Consider the following 23,073-nt stretch of genomic DNA (forward strand, 5'->3'; position numbering starts at 1 on the left):
TTTCCCATGGCGAGAGCTGCTATCTACTCAGTCAACGCGGGGCTGGGATCGCAGGGTGCAGGGATCCACCCTGGCAGGGATCTTTGTGTTTGGGCAGCTACGGGATCAAACCTGGGTGTTGTGCAAGGAGAAAATCCTGCCCCTGGCTAGCGAAGGAGTTGTTACCCCTCCCTATCCCAGGCAGCGTTCAGGACCTCAGTGATGCAGAACTCCAGCAGCACAGGACAATCGCAGTGCCAGCTGAATTCTCTCTGGCACACGGGTGATTTGGGTTCCCCTAGCCATGACCCATCAGTGGAAGCAAAACGGCAGATCTGGCTCCCAAACAAGGACACTGCGCAAAGATCAGTACCTGGGGGCTGCCTGGAGGATCTGAACCCCAGAACAAGGAACGTGCTCTTACACAAACCCACACTACAGTTGTTTAAGTCCACAGAGCTGTACTTTAAATAGGGACAGAGGTGCTACATGAAATATTCTGGTTTCATACCACACGTGCACTCATACACACCTCAAAACTACCTTTTTTTTCTCCAAATAAAACCAATAAAGTAAAAAACCCTACAATGTTCCTTCACTAAATAATAACATTGTGTTTTAACAGAAATCACCTTCCAACTTGAACACAATTCCTCTACAACATTATGGGATTCCAGCGATCCCTCTGGCTTACCACATTTTTCCCTCTGTACCTACCTGCAGTTAGTTTCTGTACTTGAGACAGTCACAACCACTATTTTCCAAACAATGCACTTAACTGTGGATTCTTTCAGAGCAACACTGATTATATCACAGTGTCAGATTCTGGAGGAAATGCTAACATTTTGCTACAGATTTATTCAACCTTCACTAGGGTCTTTCCAGCCCTTGGCAGTGACACAGACACAGGGATACTCAACCCAATCTGGTGGGCAGTACCTCAGGTGCCAGGAATTTTGTTCCCACCCAGATGAGTTACTCCAGCAGCCTAATGACAAAAGTGAGGCAGGAGAATCCCAAGCTGAAACTCTCAAAAGGACCTGATTAAACTCACTAGGTAAACAATAAATAAGCTTATTACTGTGAATGAGAATGAACTGTAACAGGCTAGCAGGAGTGTAGAGGTGCACATCATGCACAGTTCCTGACACGTGCACACACATGCCATCATTTAGGAAGCCTTGTGAACCCTCACAGCAGCAGCAGGAAGCAAATGGAGAGCTGCATGCCTTGCCAGATCCCAAACATCCAGCTCTTCCATCCACGCCCTGAGCACCAGCATGATCAAGTCTAGAATAAGCTCTCCAAAAGAAAGTTTTGTGATGAACAGGAAAAAAAAACCAAACAAACAAACACAAACCAACCAACAACCATCTCCTGAACTGCATTCAGTGGAAGGCAGACTTCTCCAGTAAGAGGTAAGGGTCATAAAGAGAAAAGACTACCACAGGCTCTGCCACACTAACCCACTTGTCCTGGCTGACTGCAGCTACTGCTAACACTCTGTTAAACAGAGAAGTTAAAAAGGCTTTCTCAAATTCAAGGCAACAGCAGTGTTTCTTACAACCACTGCTCACAGCTTCCTACAAGGCTGCTGAGACAATGGCACAGGTTGCTCAGAGGGACTCCCCATCCCTGGTGTGTTCAAGACCAGACTGGATGGGACTCTGAGCACCCTGGTCTAGTGTGGAAGGTGTCTGCCCAAGGCAGGGGATGGACTGAGATGAGAATTAAGGTCCCTTCCAACTCAAAACTGTTCTATGACTCTACAATTCTTTCTTTCTTTCCCTACAGTGGAAAATGATTACCTGCAGGCAAGATGATGTGTTTGCAACAGCACAACCAGGTTATTTTTGGAAGAGTACTCCTGTGGGGTTCTGTGCTTGCAAAACCTCTAGATTTTTAGGTATGCATGAAAAGGAGGAGAATGTTTCAAGACTGTGGCTGGTAGATTTTTAGTTAGGAAAAAAGCAGATTTGGTCATCAGCAGTGGTAGAAGACCCCTATTTAAAACATGAAAAGATAATATACTCAATGATAAAATGGCCTGGACCCCTTGCCAACCTTTAAAAGGTGGGTCTGTGTCTACTGTGACAAAAGGTTTATTTAGTATCCTACTTTTTCTTCCAAAGGCCTTGGGCCACACACCTCTAACACCATCACAGCACACTCACACAAACTGTGAGCCTGACACAGGCAGAAACACCACCAACCACAGACTAATACCACTGTACAGCATGGACTCCTAATGCCATGCTTCAGGCACCCTTACCATAACCTCCTCCAAATTAAAAAGGAATAAAAAAACCCCAGAAAGCCTTATATCTGAAAGTAAAGAAAGTCACCTTCAGAGTTGAACAGGGTTTACATTTGGAACTATGGCTACAAACCTACAATTTTCACTGCAATGTCTTTTGGAATTTAGTGGAAGATGCTATTTCTAGACAATAAACCATCTAATTAGGCTTTTCAAGCTAATCAAGTTACAAAATGCCTTCTCAAAAAGTCACAACAGTTTAAAAAAAGCCCTCCAATGGCAACTTAATTATTCCATATAGACATTTTGGAGAAGCAGGACTCATGCCAGCAAGCAAGGCTGCACCGAGATCCCACTTCCCTCGCTGGCAGCTCTGTGAGCACACCCATCTTGACAGCAGTCATTTCAACACTCACTCAAGTGATACAACACACACCTAAAATTGCCAAACTAATATTTGTGGAGTTACACACCTGTGCTACCTCAAGAAACACGATTAACTGTTTCTCTTCTGCTCCACTTAATGCTGACAGACAGCCAGGCAAGCCCCCTTAGCACCAGGGAGGAGGGGCAAGAGAAGGAATTCAGAATTAAATTCAGTTTTACCTCACCACTTAACCGCAATCCTACCATACACTAACTCTCCACTGAAACTTCATCACTCAGGCTTTCACTGCTGCTTGTTTGTGTTCACAGTACTTTACTACAAAACCAGAAGTGTTTGAGACTCACTAGCATAGCAAGTCTAAACCCATACAAGTTTGCCACCATCCTCAGAGCAGGATGAAGGTATTTTTGAAAAAAGCTTCAGCAAAAAGTCATAGCAAAAGCTCACAGTATTTTGTATATGCCATTCTGTGTATACAGCATCACCAAAATCTGGTCCACACTCCAGAGTGTCTCAAAACCACCTCCACTGTTCTTCTAGAAAACAATGGGGAGAACTGGAAATGCCAGGTCTTACATAGCAGTGTGCTAAGTGGGAAAATAAAGTTATGGGTCAAGCATCAGCCTAAGCTGGACAGTTTCAGGCACATGGGTTTTACCTCAGCACCCATGTAAGCACGTCCTAAAGGTGAATAAAACATATCCTCCTGTACACATTGACTCATGCAGGCTCTTCTAGATTTCATCAGCACACCCCATGTTTCAGTCAAAGCACCTTGTCTTATGAGCTCCACACCTCCTTGTGCTTGAGGAACACAGATGATGGTAAGAAGAGGCCACAACTACTGGTGCAGCTTTTCCAAAACACCTTCTCTGGGCTGTGGAAGTATAACTATACATAGCACAAATGCACATATTGACTGTAACTATGCAAAAGCTAAAAGCTACTTTCCTTAAAGATCCAGATGTTTCTGCCTTTCGTACCACACGATCATTCTTCCAGCCACTTCTGCTTGGCAGGACCAGCACCTGTGTCCTACACCCCAGGAAAATGCCAGGTGTTATCACCATCGACTGTAGTTGTGGAGATGAAAACCATTCAGACCCAGAGTGTGGTTACAAACCACTGTGCTAATCCATGAGTAACTTACACAGAGAGAGAGGCTGTTGGGTGTTCTGGTGCTTTCTGCATCACTGACAGAGCACTGAACTGCCAGTGTGTCAGTACCATCTACACACAGTTAATTTGGGAGGGTAACAGCTTAGCAGTAGCAAGGTAAAATAAAAGGAGTGTTAGAATTTTACTGCATCATTGCTAATAAAAAAGTTGACTGAGTAACTGCTCAGAGCACTTCCTGCCCACTGGCACTGTTCACTACTGACAGGCTCTACATACATCATGTCTTTAATCTACTGAAACACAAGTTGTATAGCTCACATGAGTATTCAATCCTGGTCAGCATTTTATTCTATCTTGCGAGCAGCAGAGGAAGAACATCTTTTCAGCCAAAAAAATCCACAGTCACATAAGCAGGATATTCACTAGGAGATGACACCAGTGATTAGTGTCCTTAGGTTGTCCAAGACTATGCTCTGAAGATGCTTTACACAGACGAGCAAGATGTCCAAAACAAGGCCAGCTGTGGTGTAAGATGCATTTTACCCTTTAATTTCCTGCCTTAACTTCACCCAGCCACAGAGGATGACTAGATTTCAGTATGAACCATTACCTAAATCATACAGTCGGTATGCAGAATATGTCTGTCTTTAAAAATTTACTTAAAAACTGCTGAGCTGCAGGTCATATCAGTCTGATTTGGAGAGTGAAGGCAGTTCCAACAGTACAACAGAGACTTGTCTACAGGCAGGTAAACGAGAGTCTGCTAACAAAGGGGTAACAAAAGCTGCTGGCTGGGCTGCCAATGTTGCACACAAACTTTCATAGGATGAAGATGCCATGGATGAGATCCAGGATGGGAAAACTGAGCCAACACCTGCTGCTTTTCTAATTTTTTTTTTTAAATTTTTTTTTTTTTTTTTTAATTCTCCTCTTACAAGAGGGGTTGGGTAGACTATACAGAGGAGGGCTGTACAAAACTGGGCACTGGGCAGGCATTTCTTCAGCAGGCAATCCAGGCTCTACCTGTCCTTGAGCTCTCTTGTCACCCGCTTGGTGATGCGTCCACACATCAGGCCGATGAGGAAGAGTACACAGATGCCAACTGTGATCACAGACAGGATGTAATTCTTGGATGGAGAGGTCATAACTTGCATGGCAAGGTCAGAAAAACCTTCTGCTGGGGCAACCTGGAGGTGAAAAGAGAATAAATGAGCCAAGCTGTGCTTTCCATGCAACCCTCAGCCATGACATTTACCACCTTTAGTGTCTGGTACTGCTATTGTGGTGTCCTGCATTGCTAGAACTGGCCTGAACCAGAAAAAAAGCAGGCCTGCAATGATTCATCTGAAGGAACTGATGTTCAGGAGACACCTTTATAACAGGATGTTTTCCTGCCCCTACTTCATTGCCCCAGACCTTCTCTGCAGGAGACTAAGCCCTGTGTGCACAAAAGATGGTTTAATTCTGCATTGTTGGGGACGCATCCGAGACACAGAGAAAATAAGATATAAGTTCCTAGAAGACAACCTGATTTCAGTTTTTCTAGACCAAACTCAAAATACTAAACTTTATTTGGAAACAAGAACTTCATTACAGTTGAAGTTTTTCATAATCACCTTGCAACAGAGAGATCTAAGGCATAAAAAAAGGAAACATGTTTACCTTTGCAGCATAGCTCCACATTTCAATACGATCATTAAGGCGTTTCTTGCATTCAGGCTGCAACCTCACACGCTTATCTTCCAGAGCTTCCATTAAGCATGACATTTCTGTAATGTGCAGAAGATGGTGTTACAAAATAGAAACAGTGGCTTTGATAACATGGTGCAGAGAGGGGCTCTTCCATTCTCATGAAGGCTGATGGTTACAAGGCTTTCGAAGCAGACCTGGCAGACTATGCCTGCAGCTAGCAATTTCACCAAGATTCACAATCAGTATTGTATTTGGAGATGCAAGGAAATTTGACTTCCAAAAAGAAACTACAGTACATATCCAATATATAATTCATGTGGTTTACATTAGATTTTATCAAGTCTTATAAACCTGCACCTTTAATAAGCTGTACACTCTGAACTCCATGCCATCAGCCTTTAGAAAGAGCTAACATCAAATTCAGTTCAGAAAAAACACAGCCTTATCTCCTTAGGCTTGTTAGGCATTTCTTTTGAACAACAACACATTTTGAAAGGTTTAACTTCCTGACTTTTCACACAGTTTTGTGAAAAGGAAATGAGATCACACTGTTCTGGTGACTACAGAAAGGCTTGGCCAACTAACTCATAAGCTTGTTTAAACGCTCATATAAGACACAGACTAAATTTTGTAAGAAGATGCTGGTAAGAAATGCAGGTTAAGTATCTCAAGACTGAAGGTTACACAGGTACAGTGCGAGCACTTACGGCGTCCTCTCCCTGGTGGGATGGCAGCACAGTGGTGTTTGATGTCTAGGGCACAGGCTGTGTGGAGCACTGGGTCAACAAAGATATCTGCTTTGCTTTCCTTCAGCATGTTGAGCACTTCCTGCAGAGGAGGAAATTACAAGTATGTCTCAGAAAAAGGAGACAGAACAAAACTTATGCTGATCAATATCTCTGAAAGGTATATCATCTTTCCAAATCCACCACTGTCCTTGGATAAGGACATATATATGGATATGGACATAATAAGAATGCTGGTTTAAGCTTAATTAAGTGTCCTGGTTTGTAGCATTCCTTAAAATACTCATATTAATCTAAAAGACAAAGTCAGTATGCCAGGACTGCTTCAATGAGAACTGAAATCAGGTGCCATAGTCATGGCACAATTCATACAGCCCTCAAGCACACAGCCTGGGCCTAGGAAAGCCTGCAATGGAGATAGCATCAAGAAACAGGGTAGCAACAAGAACCTTTGGCAACCATCATGAAGAAAGGATTCAAGTCTGGAATTGCAAAGGAGGAATTTTCAACATAATTTTCACTGGCAAATTGAAATTGAATTGAATCACTGCAGGCCAGAACCGAGAGATAGGGAAATTTCATCACTTTGGCCTCATACTAGCTAGAACATGACCTAGGCTGTGATCTGGAAAAATCACAGACTTCTGCAGGGATGGAAGCTTTTTAGAGCACATGCAATTTATTTTCTTTACCTTCTTGCACATCTCAGTTTTTATTTTCAGAAGATTCACTTTCAGACACTCTTCTACCTGCCCAGTCTGCTCCTGAGCTGCTGCTTCTTCTGCACACAAGCTGGAAATCTATTTTGAAAGAGGTGTTTTAACATAAGTAGTTCACAACAATCATTCTTGCCTTTTAGCACTTTTATATCTCAATATGTTAGTTCATCACAGGGTGCAGCTGAAGAATACATTATGAGATTCCTTCCCCTCCAAAGTCCCCAAAGCCAAATGCAGCCTGGCTCATGCAATATGCATAACCCTTTGAAAGCCAGCAGCAAGAAGTCAATATCATTGTACTGAGGAGGAGGGCAGGGAAGAAAACAGCATGGAAGGAATGTGAAAGCATGAAATAAGTAACACTTGAAGCATGACCAACTCTGTTACCAAAAGTGAAAACTCAAAAAGCCTGACTGTGTTCCAGTGAAGGCTGACAAGACCAGAGAACTGACTTCTTTTTGACTACTATAAAGAAGTATTTTTCCATAGTCACAAGTACTGATAAGATCCCATATGAAATAATTAACTTCATATTAGCACTGCACAGGAAACTGCAACTCTTGTGCACTGGACAAAAGTCACAGAAGAGAATCTGACTAGCTAGAAGCAGCTCAAAGGGATTCTTTTGTTTTACTTATTAGGAAAGCATGTTCTGAGAAACAAAAACTTGTTACACGAAGGGAGGTTTCATCCTGAAAAAGTAGCTATGGAGTTCCTCTCCTACCTCATCAGAACAGTGCATCTGAAGCTGGGGATCCAGCCGATAATCAAGGGCTGATTCCTGGATTATCACTCGAATTTGGTCCTCACAGTCTGGAGAGAGACGCTGTTTGGAGGAGAAAGTCAATGACCTTTGGAAATCAACCACCTGTACATTAACCTGTATTCTCTAATATTTCTATAGGAACATAAAAACCCCCTTTAGCCTGTTATATACGTGGAACACCCCACCAAGCCCAAGTTTGAGTTGTTATTCAATGACTGTTGATCAGCACAATCTGCACATTTTCTCTTTTGCAGGCACCAGTTCTACTCACCTGGTCTGCATATTTCAACTTCAGGCATGAGATGACTTGACCTTCCAACTCTGTATCATCCTTGGCCCTATTCAGGATATTCTGGCAGAATTTTGGTATGTCTGCTTTGCATGCCTTCCTGAGCACGGGGTTTAAGCGGTAATCTAACCAGGAGAGATGACAGAACTTCATTAGAGCACACATCTCTTCAGATCACAGAGCACAACACTCCAAAAGAGATGGGATAGAAGTCTCCTGGATGATGTTATACCATTAAGGAGCATAATATTTGGGGATATAGTATTTTTTCATAACAGAATTTCAAATTGTGAGGTAAGAGCTTCAGGAATAAGGAGGATTCAACAACACATGCTGACCCTCGAGAAATTGGCAAAGGTCAGTGTGTACACAGAAAACACCAAAGGAGAATAAAACAAAACTGATACTCTTCCAATCATGCAGAACACCTCAGGCAAGCAAGTTCTGGTTTTATTTCAGAAGAAGATACCTGTGTTCTGTGTAATCTGGCGCTTGGTAATCATCTGCTTGCATTTAGGATCCATCACTTCACTGTTCTTGTTTTGTTTCAAACACTGCAACATGTTTTTTGAATCCGCCTCTGGACAAAACCGCTACAAAAAAAACCCCAAAACCCAACAAGCTGCATCACTAAAAGCACTTGAAAAAACAAAACCCAAACCCAACAAGCAGCTTCCAATTCATGGAAGGGAATAATCACCTGCCTAACAGAGAGGTATACAGCCACCCTGCCTAGCTCCAACATCTCAGTGCTACTCTCTGAATTGACTATGGGCATTGATGTCTCTGCTTATGGACTGAGCTGTACAGTCCTGACTGGCCTTATCAAAAGCAAACTGCCTTTATTTTCTATTCTTAAGAAACAGTACACTTGGAAAGAAATACCCACCAAATTAGGTCTCATATCAACTACTTTTTTCCCATATATTTTAGAAACTAAAAAATCAATCTTTTAAGTCTATGCACATACTGCTGTCCTGTGTAAATGCTGCTTGGACAACACAACAGTAAAAACTATTAGTACCACTCAGGGCAAACTAAGACCACACAAAGAGAAAGCAGAGAGGAGCTCATTACAATAATCACCCCACTCCCACCTTGAATCAGATAGTCAAAAGTGAACCAGCTTACCCAAAATTCAGACCAAGTACTAATTTCTTTTGTTAGAAACTAATTCTGTGGGTGTAAGATAAGGTTTTGCATCTTCAAATCCTCACTATTTTGATGAGATCACAGATCTGTTTTTAAAAACATGTGTCTGAACTGGAGAGCAAATAACTCTCAGGATGTTCTTCATCAGCCAAAATATGGAGTCACTGCATACAGACCACAAATAGTAGTGTTCCAGAGCCTGGAATTCTGGCTGCTGTGAGAGAGTATCTTATATGAATGCTCACTACTGCTTTCTACATGGTACCACTTACAGCTTTCATTTCTAATTTGAAGTTATACATGATTTTGCCTGCTCTATCAGTTTGATAAAAGTTTGTGTGCACCAGGTCAGCAGTGAACTGAAGATTTTACTCTTCTCTGTAATCGTAACTTCCTCACCCTTGCTAAAAGCCAATCCAAATCCAAACTGACTGGATGAGAACTGTATTAGGAGCCTCAGCACAGTTTCCCTCATCAATTCTGCTGGCAGTTGGGAACACAAATTTATCAGTGCACAGGCTTTGATCAGGAAGTTGAAAGAGAAGAGCCCTGAAGAAACCTCAGACTGATTCAGAGTTAAGAAACAGATTACTTTGCAAAAATGCAATCATATTTCTGAAAAAAGCACAGCAGTGTTATAACAAGCCTTTATGGGAAGCTCAAAACTGATAGAGCTCTTATATCCCAACTCACCCTCTTAAATGAGCACACTACCATTACCTTGATCATCTGCTTGCAGACCCTCATGAGTGTGTAGTCCAGTTCTGGGTCCATCATCTCTGTCTCCTGCAGTTTAAACACCTTCTGGTGGCAGCGTGTACTCAATTGCTTCTTGATTTCTTTCAGGCATTCAATAATCTACAACACAATGTTGCAGGCATAATGGACACACTGTTGGTATAATTCTGTCATACACAGCCATGTGCTCCCCTAATGACCACCTTCACCTCATTTGGGCAGTTTAGCAACCAGTGCCTAGATTTTATCAAAGTCATTACCAATGCTTATTTCCAGGACTTGCTTTAAGCTCATCTTTTCTCACCAAGATTTAATGAGATGAAGAGGGTCTCTTGGACTTACTCCAGAACCACAAATCTCATCCTGCAGACATTATGCCTACAAAATCTTTAGCAACATTTGCATTAAACAGCTGCTAATAGCTTAACACCAGCATAAACTGAAGAATGAAGGGCTCACAGCATTGCATTCACCCAGTATTAATGCTTGTGGGCCAATGGAAAAGAAAGAAATTAACATTCCAAAGTACTACCAAAATATTTGACTGATATCAAAATGAAAATCTCAAGCTGCACTTACACAGGCAAAAGTGTTCTTCGAAAGTTTTCTGAAATGAAAGTACAAATTAAATTGTAAATTATTAATAAATTCCATTACCTGAGCATTGCCATAGGGCACGTTCTGGCAGTAATTCTTGATGTCACTTTTACAAGCCTCATACAGTTCTGGTTCAAGTCTGATATCCTCAGTCTGCAGGAAAAATTACAACATGAGCCTTAAAGTAGGACTCGAGACTATTTTACTTTTTTAACCTCTTAACTGAAGACCTCTACTCACAAAAAGTAAGCAACCCTCACAACAGGCATTGAGTTTCTTTGAATATAAGGGTCTTGGGTGTGAGAAGTGCTGTTAGGAAATGAACTTTGGAATTCCCTGCAGCGATGTCTCAGCTTTTTAGACTGAAGAAAGTGTTTAAATCAAATTATAGAGCTAGCAAGTTGTTTCCAAAGCTTCTCCTAAAAGGGTATCATCACAACTGCCCAAGCCAACTAAAATCTTTCCACGTGAAAGCTAAAAGACATATTAACAGCCACCCATCCAGGTGATCTGGAGGATGTGAATGAAGTTTCCTGGTTTTGGTGATGCCCAACATCTGAATTCTTCCATACAAAGGCAAGAGTGTTGCCTCTTCTGATATGGACCTACTTAAGGTGAAGCTTTGACACTTAAACAGTATCTAGAGGACAAAGACCTTAAGAGTTTATTACTGCAAGCACTGCAGCAGGAAGTTGAGAGGCAGCTTTGCCTACCAGAACAAACACTACTCCTATTTATCCACTGAGCAACTTGAAGCAGCTGGAGTCGAGTTGCTTCATCTGTGCTTGTTTCCTCAGTCTGTAAAATGGAGCTTTTGTTCTCTCCTAGAGGATGTTAAGGACATCAGAATGTGTAGCACGTTGCTGTCTAACACTAAACATAATCACTTCTAGCTGAAATTCCAATGACCATTTAGCTTGCCTTAGCCTTCACGAGACTATATTTAAGGCATTAAAGCAGACAATCAGCACTTTCACCGTGAAGGGCAATTGAGCCCTTGTAAGAAAAGGGGAAAAAATAAATAAGATACATCTTACAAACAAGCTTCCTTTTTCCCCCCCAAAGGTGGAGAAACCAGGAAGCTTTAATTGAAGGACCTCACTACAAGAGTGGGGAGGACGAGAGTTTCAGGCATGTTTACCATCTCCAGCTCCTCAACACGCAGCTGTTTGCGGCACTTCAGAGAGACCCTGTGCTCCTTGGCATCCTGCAAAGTGTCATTGCGCACAGTTGTGCTCAGACAGATCACCACATCCACCCTGCAGAAAAGAAAACAGCTCTTCATTCATACACCCTTCACTGAGACCAGCCAAGGTTGATATTGGATTAGCACACCACTGACTACAACAATCCAAACACAGTATAAAATTCATGTGCATCTGTGCTTACTTCTCAGTACAGTTCTATGTAGAGTAACTGTATTACAATTAAAACCTAAATTGGAGTCTAGATCAGCAGACAGGAAGACATTCAAAATACCATCAACCCCTCTGCCCAACATGACTTCTGCTCTTAAGTCATGTCAGCACTTTAGAAAAGCTTTGCTTCATCTCAGAAATAGATGATGGTGAACACCTACATAGCACTGCAAGCAATCCTTTTACACTATGGGAAGGGCATTTACCTCATAAAATGCAAATAGTCTTGCTATCCACAAACAGGACTGACCTTGTGTGTAATTTAGTCTTACACTATTGCAGTAGGACAATAAAAAAAAAATCCCTTAGACTGCAGTGAATACACCAGATAAAACAAGTGGGATATTTTCCTTTCCCAGATCAGCAGCTAGAACAACAGTAGTCTGCCTCTTAGAAGACAATGAATCTAGTAAGGATATAAGACATTCTGGGAGATGCAATCCACTAATTGTAATAATTAGCTAATTTCACAGCAAGTAAAAGAAAGAGGACAGGCTTCTATTCAGGACTAAAGCAGAAGTAATTTTAAGAGGCAGACCTCTACCTTAAGTGGCTGTGTTCTGCAGATGCTAAGGGAAAACATACAAACTAATCAGCCTTCAAAGGAAGTCCAGCATTTTCTGTCCTATAATGAAATACCCTGTCACTTAACTACATATTTATACAACCAAACCACTGTTTGGGCAGGCACTGCATACTTTTTTTTGATGTTGGGGCACAGTTTCAGCACATCCTCCTTGCAAGCCATTTTGAACTTGTATGAGAACCTAAAATCTTTCATTTGAACCTGCAAGAGAGAAATGAGGAGAAAAAGAACTTTGGTCATCCAGAGTTAAAAAAAAAAGGGCACCATGCTGGCCAAAAGAACACTTGTTGAATTGCAAAATTAGCACATACTTTTGCTCATACTTAGAAATGTGGAAGCAATGGGAATGCTGCACTGCTGAAGAAGTTGGGACCCTGTCTAGGCAGGGAGGAAGGAAGGGCTGAAAAGAAACCATCTCCAGAAGTGACCATTTATGACCAGGCATGCAAAAACAACTGTATGAATTCACAAGAGCTCTTTGAATACAGTGAAAAATCAATTTCAAAGAAGGAGCTAATTTCATAATTAGCTAATTCCCAGCAACACCCTGAAAGAACAGAACAGGCTTCCACTGATAGCAGAAAAAAGTGTTGCTCACCAGCTGGAAATGAGTAACACCAATTGCACATTTTTCATTCATTTCCTTCTGGTGTTTGTTCTGTATTAGACACTCCATCAGGTCCCCAGAATCAATCTGGTTATCTGCAACCTCCTGAAGAAGAGATGAAAGGCATAAAAATAAACTGCTTTTACAAGTCATGGGTTTTATACTCTTTTAGCTCACTGTGACCAGGAAATATGGAACTTACAGTTCCACTCTCCATGGTGAGCTCACTATTAACTGACCACCCTTGAGTTACACCACATAACTGTGTTTATACAGTTCAGGAAAGAACCATCTCAGAAACACACACACTTCAGACTCAGGAGAACACACTGCAAAGACTTAGTGCTTACATGACATATTATAACTAGGTGCCTTCATTGCTCTTTAACTACTCAGCCCTACACCAGTGAAGTTACTTCAGCAGTGCTGAGCAGCTGCAGAGAGTACAATGGCTGGACATGCCTGCATGTAAAGGTGAAGGAAAACAGTCTAATATTTAACTCACTGTAAAGAGTGAGTTTTGCCAATTACAGAGCAATTTTCATTTTCAAATTAGCTTTTATGCTAGGGCTCTGACAACAGCAGAAACATTAGGTAGAACTAAGAATTTTTATTTCAGGTGATATTTTAATTGAAGACTTTTGGAAATTATTACCTCTGATTTTACTTTTGATGTGCAACAAGAACTAATACTAAAACTCTCTAACCTTTCCCACTTAGTTTTTCCTCAAAGATATTCACACATTACAGTGTACTCACATGACAGAATGTCTGGATAATGGGCTCACATGCTCTCATCAGCAAGGCTTCAATTTGAATGTCCTGCAGAAAATAGAGTTTTTCATTTTCACAGTGAATGCACAAGAGAAGAAGACTCTGGGAAAAACCTGTGATAACAACTCCAACTCAACCCAGTTTACAGGGTTTTGAAAAATGCAATCCAGACAGCTTTGCCCTTTAGCTCTGGAAAACCTGGGATTCACTCTTGCCAACGTGGCAAACGCAAGACAAGACTTGCAGCTTAAGGGAAGAGCCTGGGCTCCACAGAAACTCCTGGCTTGGATAATTGAGTCCTCTTCCTCCAAACTAGGTGCTAGAACATTAGGAGTTGAAGATTTGGCATAGTTCTGAGAAAACCAAGTTTCTAACCACTGGAAGGGAAGTTTCCCTAGGGCACAGTGTAAATCTTACGAGATGTGGGAACAGTCTGGGTCTTGACAGTCAAATATGCAGCTTCATAAAAGAAATAAAGCTGCCAATGTCACTGGAAATCTCTACTGATGTACCTGGTGGTTGCAATTGCCTGCCAAATTTTTGTGACTGGGAGGGAAGCTGCAATACAGTACTCAAAACTACTTGCAAGCAAGACCAAAATCTCAAGTCCTGTCACATATCTTGACTTGTGTAAAAGTTAAATGGGTTCCTGTGCAACTCTTAAGTGTTAGTACCATAAGTGACCTTTAAAGCAGGACATATGCCATCAACAGCCTAAAATCCTGAACTGTTCTTCATTTTTCTTCCTCAAGAACATCCAGGAAAACTTCCATTGTATGGGGTAAAAAGGATGTATTTTGATGCCAGATCCTAGCTGCATTTCTACAGCTCCTCTAACCTCAGGTTTCTTCATCATCATTAAAATGGAATGCTTAACCAGACATGCTCATCTATTCCCTTTACCCCAGGCTGAAATCCACTCACCTCAGACTCCAGCTCAGTGAGGTTTCCCACTATGTCTCTGCAATCAGACACCAAGTCATCAAGATGGTCCTGAAGGCATTCCAGCTCCTACAGAAAGACATTTTAGTGTGTGATCCAAGAACCCAAGCTGAAATTCTGGGCTTAAAACATTGCTACACATGTGAAACTGCCCTCCTTTTTGTAAAGTCCTAAATCTCATTTAATCCCATCCCTCTACTAGCACTCCCAGAACACACATACATAGTAAGGACTGAAAGTAGTGGTCTGGATGTTACCTTACCACTTGTTCTCAAAAGCTGCATGATGTGCTTTCACTTCTGAAATACCCCATTTAATTTGCCCTTTCCACAACCTTAAAGAGAGGTTAGCTACCCAGCCTATGATGGGCACTTCAGAAAGACACTGGTGTCTACAGCATCTGCTGCAGAATGCTTCACTACAGCCCTCCAGGCACTGCAATTTAACATGAAAGTATTTGCTGAAACTTTGTTAAGTAGCTGCAGATGTTAGTACAGTTCTGTATAAACACAGGAAGCATGTCAGTATTTGCCAAATGGAAATGGGATAAAGTTTATGTGGGAAATATCAAGCTTGTAATATAATATTACAAGTAAGAGGTTGAGGGTAGGGTTGCTTCTTTAAAGCCCTTTTTGCAAACTATCCCCTTCTCCCTTCTCATTCCACTAACACCTGAACACAAAAAGCTTTTTTGCACCTTCTGCTTAGTCTGGTGCAGATTGTGTTTCAAACTGCATTAGTTTTTAACACGTTCTCCACTATCAAGAGGCAGCAAGACATCCTTTTATCCCCTTTATGTCCTTCCCACCCCTCCAGCTTTGCAAACAAAGTACAATGATATTGTGTTCAGTACCTGGCCTGTCTCTGTTTTTTCACTGCACCACTTCCCCAAGTCAATCATGCACTTGTCCTGGAGGGCTGGGTCCAGCTTCACATCCATGGCTCGCTGATGGAGGATTCTCTGCACCTCTGCTCTACACTCTCGTGATAGCTGCAAAGAGAACAGGCAGTGTTTGGCTATGGGGTCCCTAAATCCACACAGGGCAAACAGGATGCTGTCAGGCAAGGTTCTGAGAGTGACCACAAATGCCATCATCAATCCCAGAAGGCACAGAAGTCCTGCACTGCTCAGCACAGGCCTGCCAGGGCCCCTACAAGAAATTAGGGTTCCAAAAGAGCTTGAAGCTCTGTCATTTAGTTTAGATAGATGCCCCCCTCATTCCACTGAGTTTAATTTTATATTTTTAAACCTCTGCTTTGCCTAATGAAAGAGATATCAGATCAGACCCCCAGGCTATCTGCTACACCTTCACTCAACGTTACAGACCGATTGTGGAGAAGAAAGTCAAAATTACTCATGCCCTTAATACCAAATGAGAAGCCCAGAATAAGGCAACATAGTCCAGCTGCAATTTCTGCTCGGCAATCCCAACCACAGCAGAGTCAGCACTTGCAAGACAGGAAGAAACAAACTGTAAGAAACCAAGGGATACTGGTATGGTGCTTATCCAACCTAAAATGCACCAGTTGAAGCTTAAAGCTTCATACATTTAAAAATCCAAATCCCTGGAAGTTACCTAGCACTCTGCCAACAGCTCTGGAAACAAATACAGGCCTAACCTCCCATGGGTTTGCTTCCAAGACTAAATTTCAAAATGACAGCTGCTCCCTTGGCCTACTTTCCAAAAGAAAAACAAATTTAAAAACCTTTTCTCTCTCTGATAGATTATTTGCAGGGTGGCTATTGATTTCTTTGGTCAGCACTAATATAAAATGGAATAAAAAAGTCTCAACTCAGCAGACTAAGAAACTGCATTAAAAAAAAATTATTCCTAAAAGAGATGCTTCCAATCAATACTTGACCTCTGCCACAAAAGACCTTCTAAATCAAGCTGTGGAAATTAATTTTTAAACTGGGCCATTGTGTAAACCCATCAACTCCTAGGGACTGTATACACTACAGTGCCAAAAGAAATGGAAATGAGTACCCAGGTGCTTTCATCTGAGTGCCCTGCTAAAGGCACAAGAGGGCAGCAAACTTGGAAAGAGCAGCTCTCAACCACAAATGTGATTATGGTGGATCTCCAGACTGCAGGGCAGCAAGTCAGATCCCCACTGTCATCTTTAAAGACAGCATAAGCACATTTACCAGTACAGCATGCTCCAAAGAACTGGAAGGATGCATTATATCAATAAGAAGAACTAAATGGAATATAATCTGAAGCTGGGCAAAAATCAAAACTCAAGTAGCAACAGCCAAGGAAAGCTGATCTTGAAACTCATTTTTGCATAAAACCAATTTTGCATCTATGCTGGCTATCTGCAAGGAATCACATTCCTCTTTGGAAAGACATGAGGGAGGATTTGTACTGAGTTTGAACAGAAATATAAGTTGGTGTCAGCACACAGTTGTCCCCATGGGCCTGTGACATGGGTCAGTCATCCTGCTGGGCCTACTTTGCATTACCAGAACAATCACCTAGACCTTCAGGGCACCCTTGAGGATGAGCTGGGCACCCAAAGCAGTGCAACTCTCACCTACAGGAAACTATTTAAAGTAGCTTGTCTGAGTTCTGGCAGTTTTAGCATTGCATGTCAAACTTCCAAACATCTGTTTGGAGGTGCAACCCTTCTACCACAGATCAACAAGCAACAAGGTGTCCATTAGCACTCACCCTCCTTCCCTGCTCCTCTGTGCGGTAGGCATGCCTGTACAAGCAGGAGAAAACAGCCCCTGGAGGCATCAGCTCACTGGTCTCGTTCCAGCCATGGGTATGGCAGAGGCGGGAGGCGTCCCCCTGGCACTTGCGGTAAAGGACAGTGTCCAACCTGCAAACAAGAGTCACCACTGGCACAAACAAGGGCTACCACTTCATTCAAATATGGAATATTTTTCATATCCCAAAATGCTCTGGAGGCAGAAAATCCACTTGAAGTTTCAGGCACCACCAGGACACCACTCAGCAGCAGTGTCTGACCAACTGAACCAACAGGTGGCCTTAACTCAGCTTGGAATCAACTCCCTAAATAACACCAAAATCTTTAATTACAGATCAAAATTTCAACACTTCTTGAAGCACCTCCCATTTTCTTCTGCAGTATGCCAGCCAAATGCTGACACATGAGAAAAGAAATCATCTCCTTGATGCCCTGAAGCAGCAGAAAGGCAGGTACATGCCACGTTTTGCTTGTGTAATCTTACACTTACTTTGTACTGCTGCCATTCTGAAACACCATTTCCATAAAAATCTGAGTTGGATTGATTCTGTCTCCTGTGGATTTGAACCAACTGCAAACTCAGTGCCCCCTGCTTTGCATGTAAGTGCAGATCTCTTAAGATGTCTAATTACATGAAATCTAAGTGAGATATTGATAGACTTCCAAAATGGAAATTTTGTATTTATAAAACACTATAGGAAAAAAATATCAAGTGATTTCAGTGCACACAATTATATAGATCATGATAAAGGTATCAACAAAACTTCCACTACTCTATTCATCTGTCTGAGGCACACATTCAGTACAACAGATTCAGTTCTGGGGAACAGTGGTTAAAGATAAGCTAATGCTGCCCAGCCTGCATTATGAATTAGAATTATTCTTACTCCCAGGAAAATGCAAATAGTAATCAGTCTTCTTTCTTCCAATCACTTAAGCTTGACTCAAACAATGAATTATCTGCTGGAAACAATACAGCCAGGAGACCCAGCAATGAAGATAAACAGGAAGGGGGGAAAAATTTAGTATTCTTGTGTACCTATGGAGATAATAATTAAGATGACTAAATGAACAGCCAAAAAGCCTTAAACTCCCTGTTCTATGAAGCCCCATCTTTAAAAGCAGAAGGATCACAGCACATCAGCTCTCAGCTACTGGCAATGCTGTCCATAAATACAGGACTTGCTTTCAGTCAAGATTTTCTTAATGTTTGATTTGAACACTCCTTGCAGTAATCAAAGCCCAGGACTTCTTGCCTTACACTCTTTGTGGCCACTGAGAACAATTATTCAATTTCTTGCAGCAACTCCATTTAATGTACTCTATTTCCTCACCTCTCCATCTTCTTTAGGAAGACAAGCCAAACACTTATTCTTTCCTCACTGGTCACGTTTATCAAATTTATTCTCTCCTCATCCTAACCAACACTGACACCAGGGGCTTTGTATTTAAAACAAAGCACTGCGATCTCTGGCTGAGAAAGATGGAAAAGTAGTGCTCTGAAGGGCATTACATCTGCTCTACAGGCTGTAATCACACTTAGAGAATTTGAGAACAGGCAGAGATGGAGGCAGGAAGCTCCTCACACAGCGAGTTTTTGTTATATTTAAAAACTTGGTTTCCTTAAGTTCCATACTGTAGCACTTGGAGTGGATACAACTGGCTGCCACCTGCAGAGAAAGTGACCTTCAGCTTCAATATGGTCAGACAGAATTCTTTAATTAAAGATGCAACGAATTTTAGAGCTCAAACTTCAGAACTTCTTAAGGCTGCATCACTTCTAAGAGAGTACCTGATTTAAGTGGAATCACACCTTTTCTAAGCAGCTTTTGCTTTTAGTGTTCCACTTGAAAGTCCTCTTCTGAACAACCACAAGCTATACTGTTTTACAAGCAACTGCTAATGCATACAAACATTTAATACAAACATCAAGTGAAGATAAATCTTTTTTCACAGTACTCACTTCCAGTCACGAGATATAAAATACTGAAGCTCCAGGAGCCTATGCTCACAGTCTTCTACCATTTTCTCAGTATACAAGTGCTCCATCAGGCAAGACAGAATCCTGCAAACAGAAGAAAAAGCCAGGCCACAGACTGTTAAAATCATGCTGAGCTTCCCTGTAACAGCTGGTGTTGCCAAATCAGTCTTCCAGTGACCCATAGATAAGATGTTCAAACTCAGTGAAAATCTTTCTCTTCCTTCAAAAAGATTACATTCAAAACAAGTGTATATCAGATTTGTATTTGTTATGTTCCATTGTTTTACTTATCTCAGCAAGTCTGATATACAACAAAATCATAAGGAGTATTCCACAGAAAATCTGGCCCAGGGGAGAATACATTATCAGAGCTGAAGACAAAGGAGACGCCCGTCTCTGCAGTATGGGTTTGCTTACCTGGCCTTTCCAGGTTTGTCACTTTGTGATATTGCTTGAGACTTACACAGTTAGAGAAATCAGCACAGCAAATGTTACAAGCTTAAGTCTAAGTGCCTGTCAAAGCTACATCCTTCACCAGTGCTAAATCACTCCTCCTATAAAAATACTGGCCAGCTTGCACAAAAAAAACAGAGAAAATCTCAGTGCAGCTCTGTATGACTGGTCTGGAGTAACTAGCCTGGACAGGTTTTAGTGTCTCTACTGGTCAGCCACACACCCTTCATGGATGCCCAACAGGAAAAAAAGCCCCAGTTCTGCCTGAGAGGCACCTACATGGGGTCTCCAGACCGTATGTGCTTGCAGGCTGTCTGTATCACCGACTCGCAGGCCTCGTTCAGCGCGCGGTCGATGCGGTAATCGGCACCGGGGTCCGTTTCCTGAATCAGGGTTTGGAGCTGAAGAAAGGAATTGTGGACAGGAAAACAAATGTTAAAGACATAAATGAGACTACTTACAATCTCTCAGTGTGGTAATTCTATGCCAGTAACAACACCATGATGTATGAACTCTGCTCTGCAGTGTTTTATTTTAAAAGCTTGTGCTGCCAACTCCAGCACTGCTGGACCCTAATTACCATTATAAAGTAGCCCAGGAACATTTTATGAAACCAGTTACACACTGAAGGTCAGCTGTGAACTTGGACTACTTACATACCAATTCACAGAACAGGTAAAATTTGATTTGCTTACTGTATTTTTGATCTATCTTAAGCTTTCATGGTAGCCTCATTCCGTAAGGTTGACAATACCAAATACACAAATTTTTTTTTGTATTTTCATGAATACTATTTACAACAGAAACTTGAATCAATGTCTCAAGATAGGTGTGCCTATCTACAAAGTACAAACCAGTTTTTTAATTGCCTGGAGAGAACAAAAAGTTTTATTGAAATACAGGACAAAAAGTCCTGTTCTGATGTCCCATGAAGTAACATTTCCTCAGGGACACCTGCTCAAGGTTTTGGAAGTCAGGGTCTGTAGTACACATTTTTTGTGTGTGCGTCTAAGGTATAAAATAAAGCCAGGACACCATGTTTTAACTACTCACACAGTGTAAGTGAAAGATGAAAACAAAAATATTCCAAAGATTTAGAGACCAGGTGTGCCAACCCAAAGCTGATATCCCAGCACTCCCTTTATGACTTCTAAATACTTTCAGCTGTCATAGGAAAATACAGTATGAACAGTTCCATCAAGTATTTTCTTCTTGTGAAACAAGTATTCTGACAAAAGCTGCAGAAAAACAATTCTTTTCTTAATAAGGAAACATCACTTAGCATATTTAGCACTATGTTACAAAAGCAAATGTGGACACAATCTGTATCATCTGAACATTAATTTGGGAGGTGTCTGCTGGGCCAGGAGAAGAGAATTTGGCTAAAACTCAGTTTGGGACAAGGGCAGCTTCTGGACCTTAACTCAGCCAAGGATCCCCATGCCCTACTTCATTCTCCATCCAGTTGTAGACTGCCAAAGACTGATGGAAGGCAGACTGGTATCATCCTTTGGCAGGCAAACATTTTCAGCTGACAAATTTGAAGGGGGGAAAAAAAAGAGAGGTTGCTGAGAAGACAACTGCACACCAAGATCAAATGGTCTAGATGCTCTTAACATCTTGACACTTAGTTAATGATTTTTGTCACTGGCCCTCCGCCCAACTAAATCAAAAGCACAGTTACAATTTTATCCTCCACCTTTCAAAGTCTGCACCGAAACACCACTCAGGAAACTCTCAGGGGCAAAGCCCTAACATCACAAAACACAGGCAAGAAAAAAGCATCAGAGAACTGGAGAAAATGCAAGCTAGCACTGTTTATCCAATAGCAAACTTGCAGTCATGAGCAGAGACCACAGTTTGCCTGGGAGGAACACAGGATTTCCTGCGCTCTTAATTATGCCCAGCCTCAGCTTCTAAGGGATGCAGCTGAGAAGAGCACTGTCTATCAAAAATTCTTAGGATATATTCATTCAAAAATAATAAAAGATACATTTTATACATCTCTGACAGTGGTCAAACAGAACCTTAAGGTCAAACCTTAACTGGATGTGTTCTTTACAAACTTTCTAAGAGTCACTGCAAGAGGAAGAAGAATATTATGGTTTTGCTGGTGTAAAACTCACACAGCCTACATGGGTGGGGAATACTCTGTGTGTAAACTTCTGGGATTACTTAAAGTTAAGTGACTTACATATTAGAAACATGGGTGAATAGAACCTCAAACCAAACACTTTCTTAGACACACAGATTAAATAAACTGGCCAGAGCATTATGTAGGTAGGATTCTTTCTCAGGTCTCAGTTAATTGGTATTTTTATTGCTATCAAGAGGAAGAGGCCAAAGCACACCAGGTACAGCAGCTCAGAAGCACTGAAGCACCTCCTTATCCCTCCACCCTGTTTTGGGCACTACTGCAGAATTCCCAGCCTTAATTCTTAACCACAAGCACGATGTGCAGCACCAAGCCAGCTGCCCTGACTGCAGGGAAGGAGGAATAATTTGGCACCACTGATAAAAGTGAAGGTTGTACAGGATTTTCCACCCTCACACAATGAACCCTTACAGCTGAAAAGCAGCTGGATTAACTTTACAATGCTCTGAACTTTTACCCTGGGCATGGAACTAAATTAACAATGAAGTATCAATTTAACAGCTGTATTAGAAGTTGGAGGCAAGAAATATATGCCCTTTAAGCAGGGATTGGAGTTTTATCCACTCAAAGGTCTGAACTGAAAAAAACCCAAAGGCAAGATCAGGGCAGGATAGAAGCCACATATCTGAAAAACAATTTATCAACAACTGTAATATAAAAATATTGTTTCCACCAAGCAGCACCAGAGATGCTAGAGCCTGCCAGTACAGCTGCAGACCTTTGAAGGGCTGATGCTCACAGTTAGGTGACACTATCTCCTATCTGATGACTTATCACAGCACAAACACATCCTTCCCTGTGGGCAGGATCCTTTATGAGGCTCAGCACACACCCAGGGGTCCTCTTCCTAACTTAGGCCAAACCACTTACAGAAATCCATTGTTCCTCTACCACTCACAGAGCTTTAGCATTTTGGCAAGTTCACTACTCAAACTGAGACTAAACCCCCACACAGCTCTGACATTTGGGTCTAGATGTGCTTCCTGCACAACAGCAG

General features: G+C 41.7%; 1 protein-coding gene across 1 annotated transcript in view; it reads right to left on the bottom strand.

Moving 5' to 3' along the window:
- Nucleotides 1-4,632: 4,632 nt before the first annotated feature.
- Nucleotides 4,633-23,073, bottom strand: part of GLG1 (golgi glycoprotein 1) — a 77,251-nt gene continuing 58,810 nt past the window's right edge. Inside the window, exons 9-26 of the mRNA XM_064387295.1 lie at nt 20,201-20,322; nt 19,451-19,552; nt 17,445-17,598; nt 15,623-15,760; nt 14,752-14,838; nt 13,813-13,875; nt 13,045-13,158; nt 12,559-12,647; nt 11,584-11,701; nt 10,503-10,595; nt 9,828-9,965; nt 8,425-8,548; nt 7,938-8,080; nt 7,625-7,726; nt 6,874-6,981; nt 6,143-6,263; nt 5,406-5,512; nt 4,633-4,930 (exon numbers count right to left, since the gene is read on the bottom strand). Of these exons, the coding sequence (XP_064243365.1) occupies nt 4,763-4,930; nt 5,406-5,512; nt 6,143-6,263; nt 6,874-6,981; nt 7,625-7,726; nt 7,938-8,080; nt 8,425-8,548; nt 9,828-9,965; nt 10,503-10,595; nt 11,584-11,701; nt 12,559-12,647; nt 13,045-13,158; nt 13,813-13,875; nt 14,752-14,838; nt 15,623-15,760; nt 17,445-17,598; nt 19,451-19,552; nt 20,201-20,322 (2,091 nt within the window). The 3' untranslated portion in view covers nt 4,633-4,762. The remainder of the gene's footprint in view (nt 4,931-5,405; nt 5,513-6,142; nt 6,264-6,873; nt 6,982-7,624; nt 7,727-7,937; nt 8,081-8,424; nt 8,549-9,827; nt 9,966-10,502; nt 10,596-11,583; nt 11,702-12,558; nt 12,648-13,044; nt 13,159-13,812; nt 13,876-14,751; nt 14,839-15,622; nt 15,761-17,444; nt 17,599-19,450; nt 19,553-20,200; nt 20,323-23,073) is intronic.

The sequence above is a fragment of the Passer domesticus genome, chromosome 12 (genome assembly GCF_036417665.1).
Source record: "Passer domesticus isolate bPasDom1 chromosome 12, bPasDom1.hap1, whole genome shotgun sequence".
In the NCBI taxonomy this organism is placed as follows: Eukaryota; Metazoa; Chordata; class Aves; order Passeriformes; family Passeridae; genus Passer; species Passer domesticus.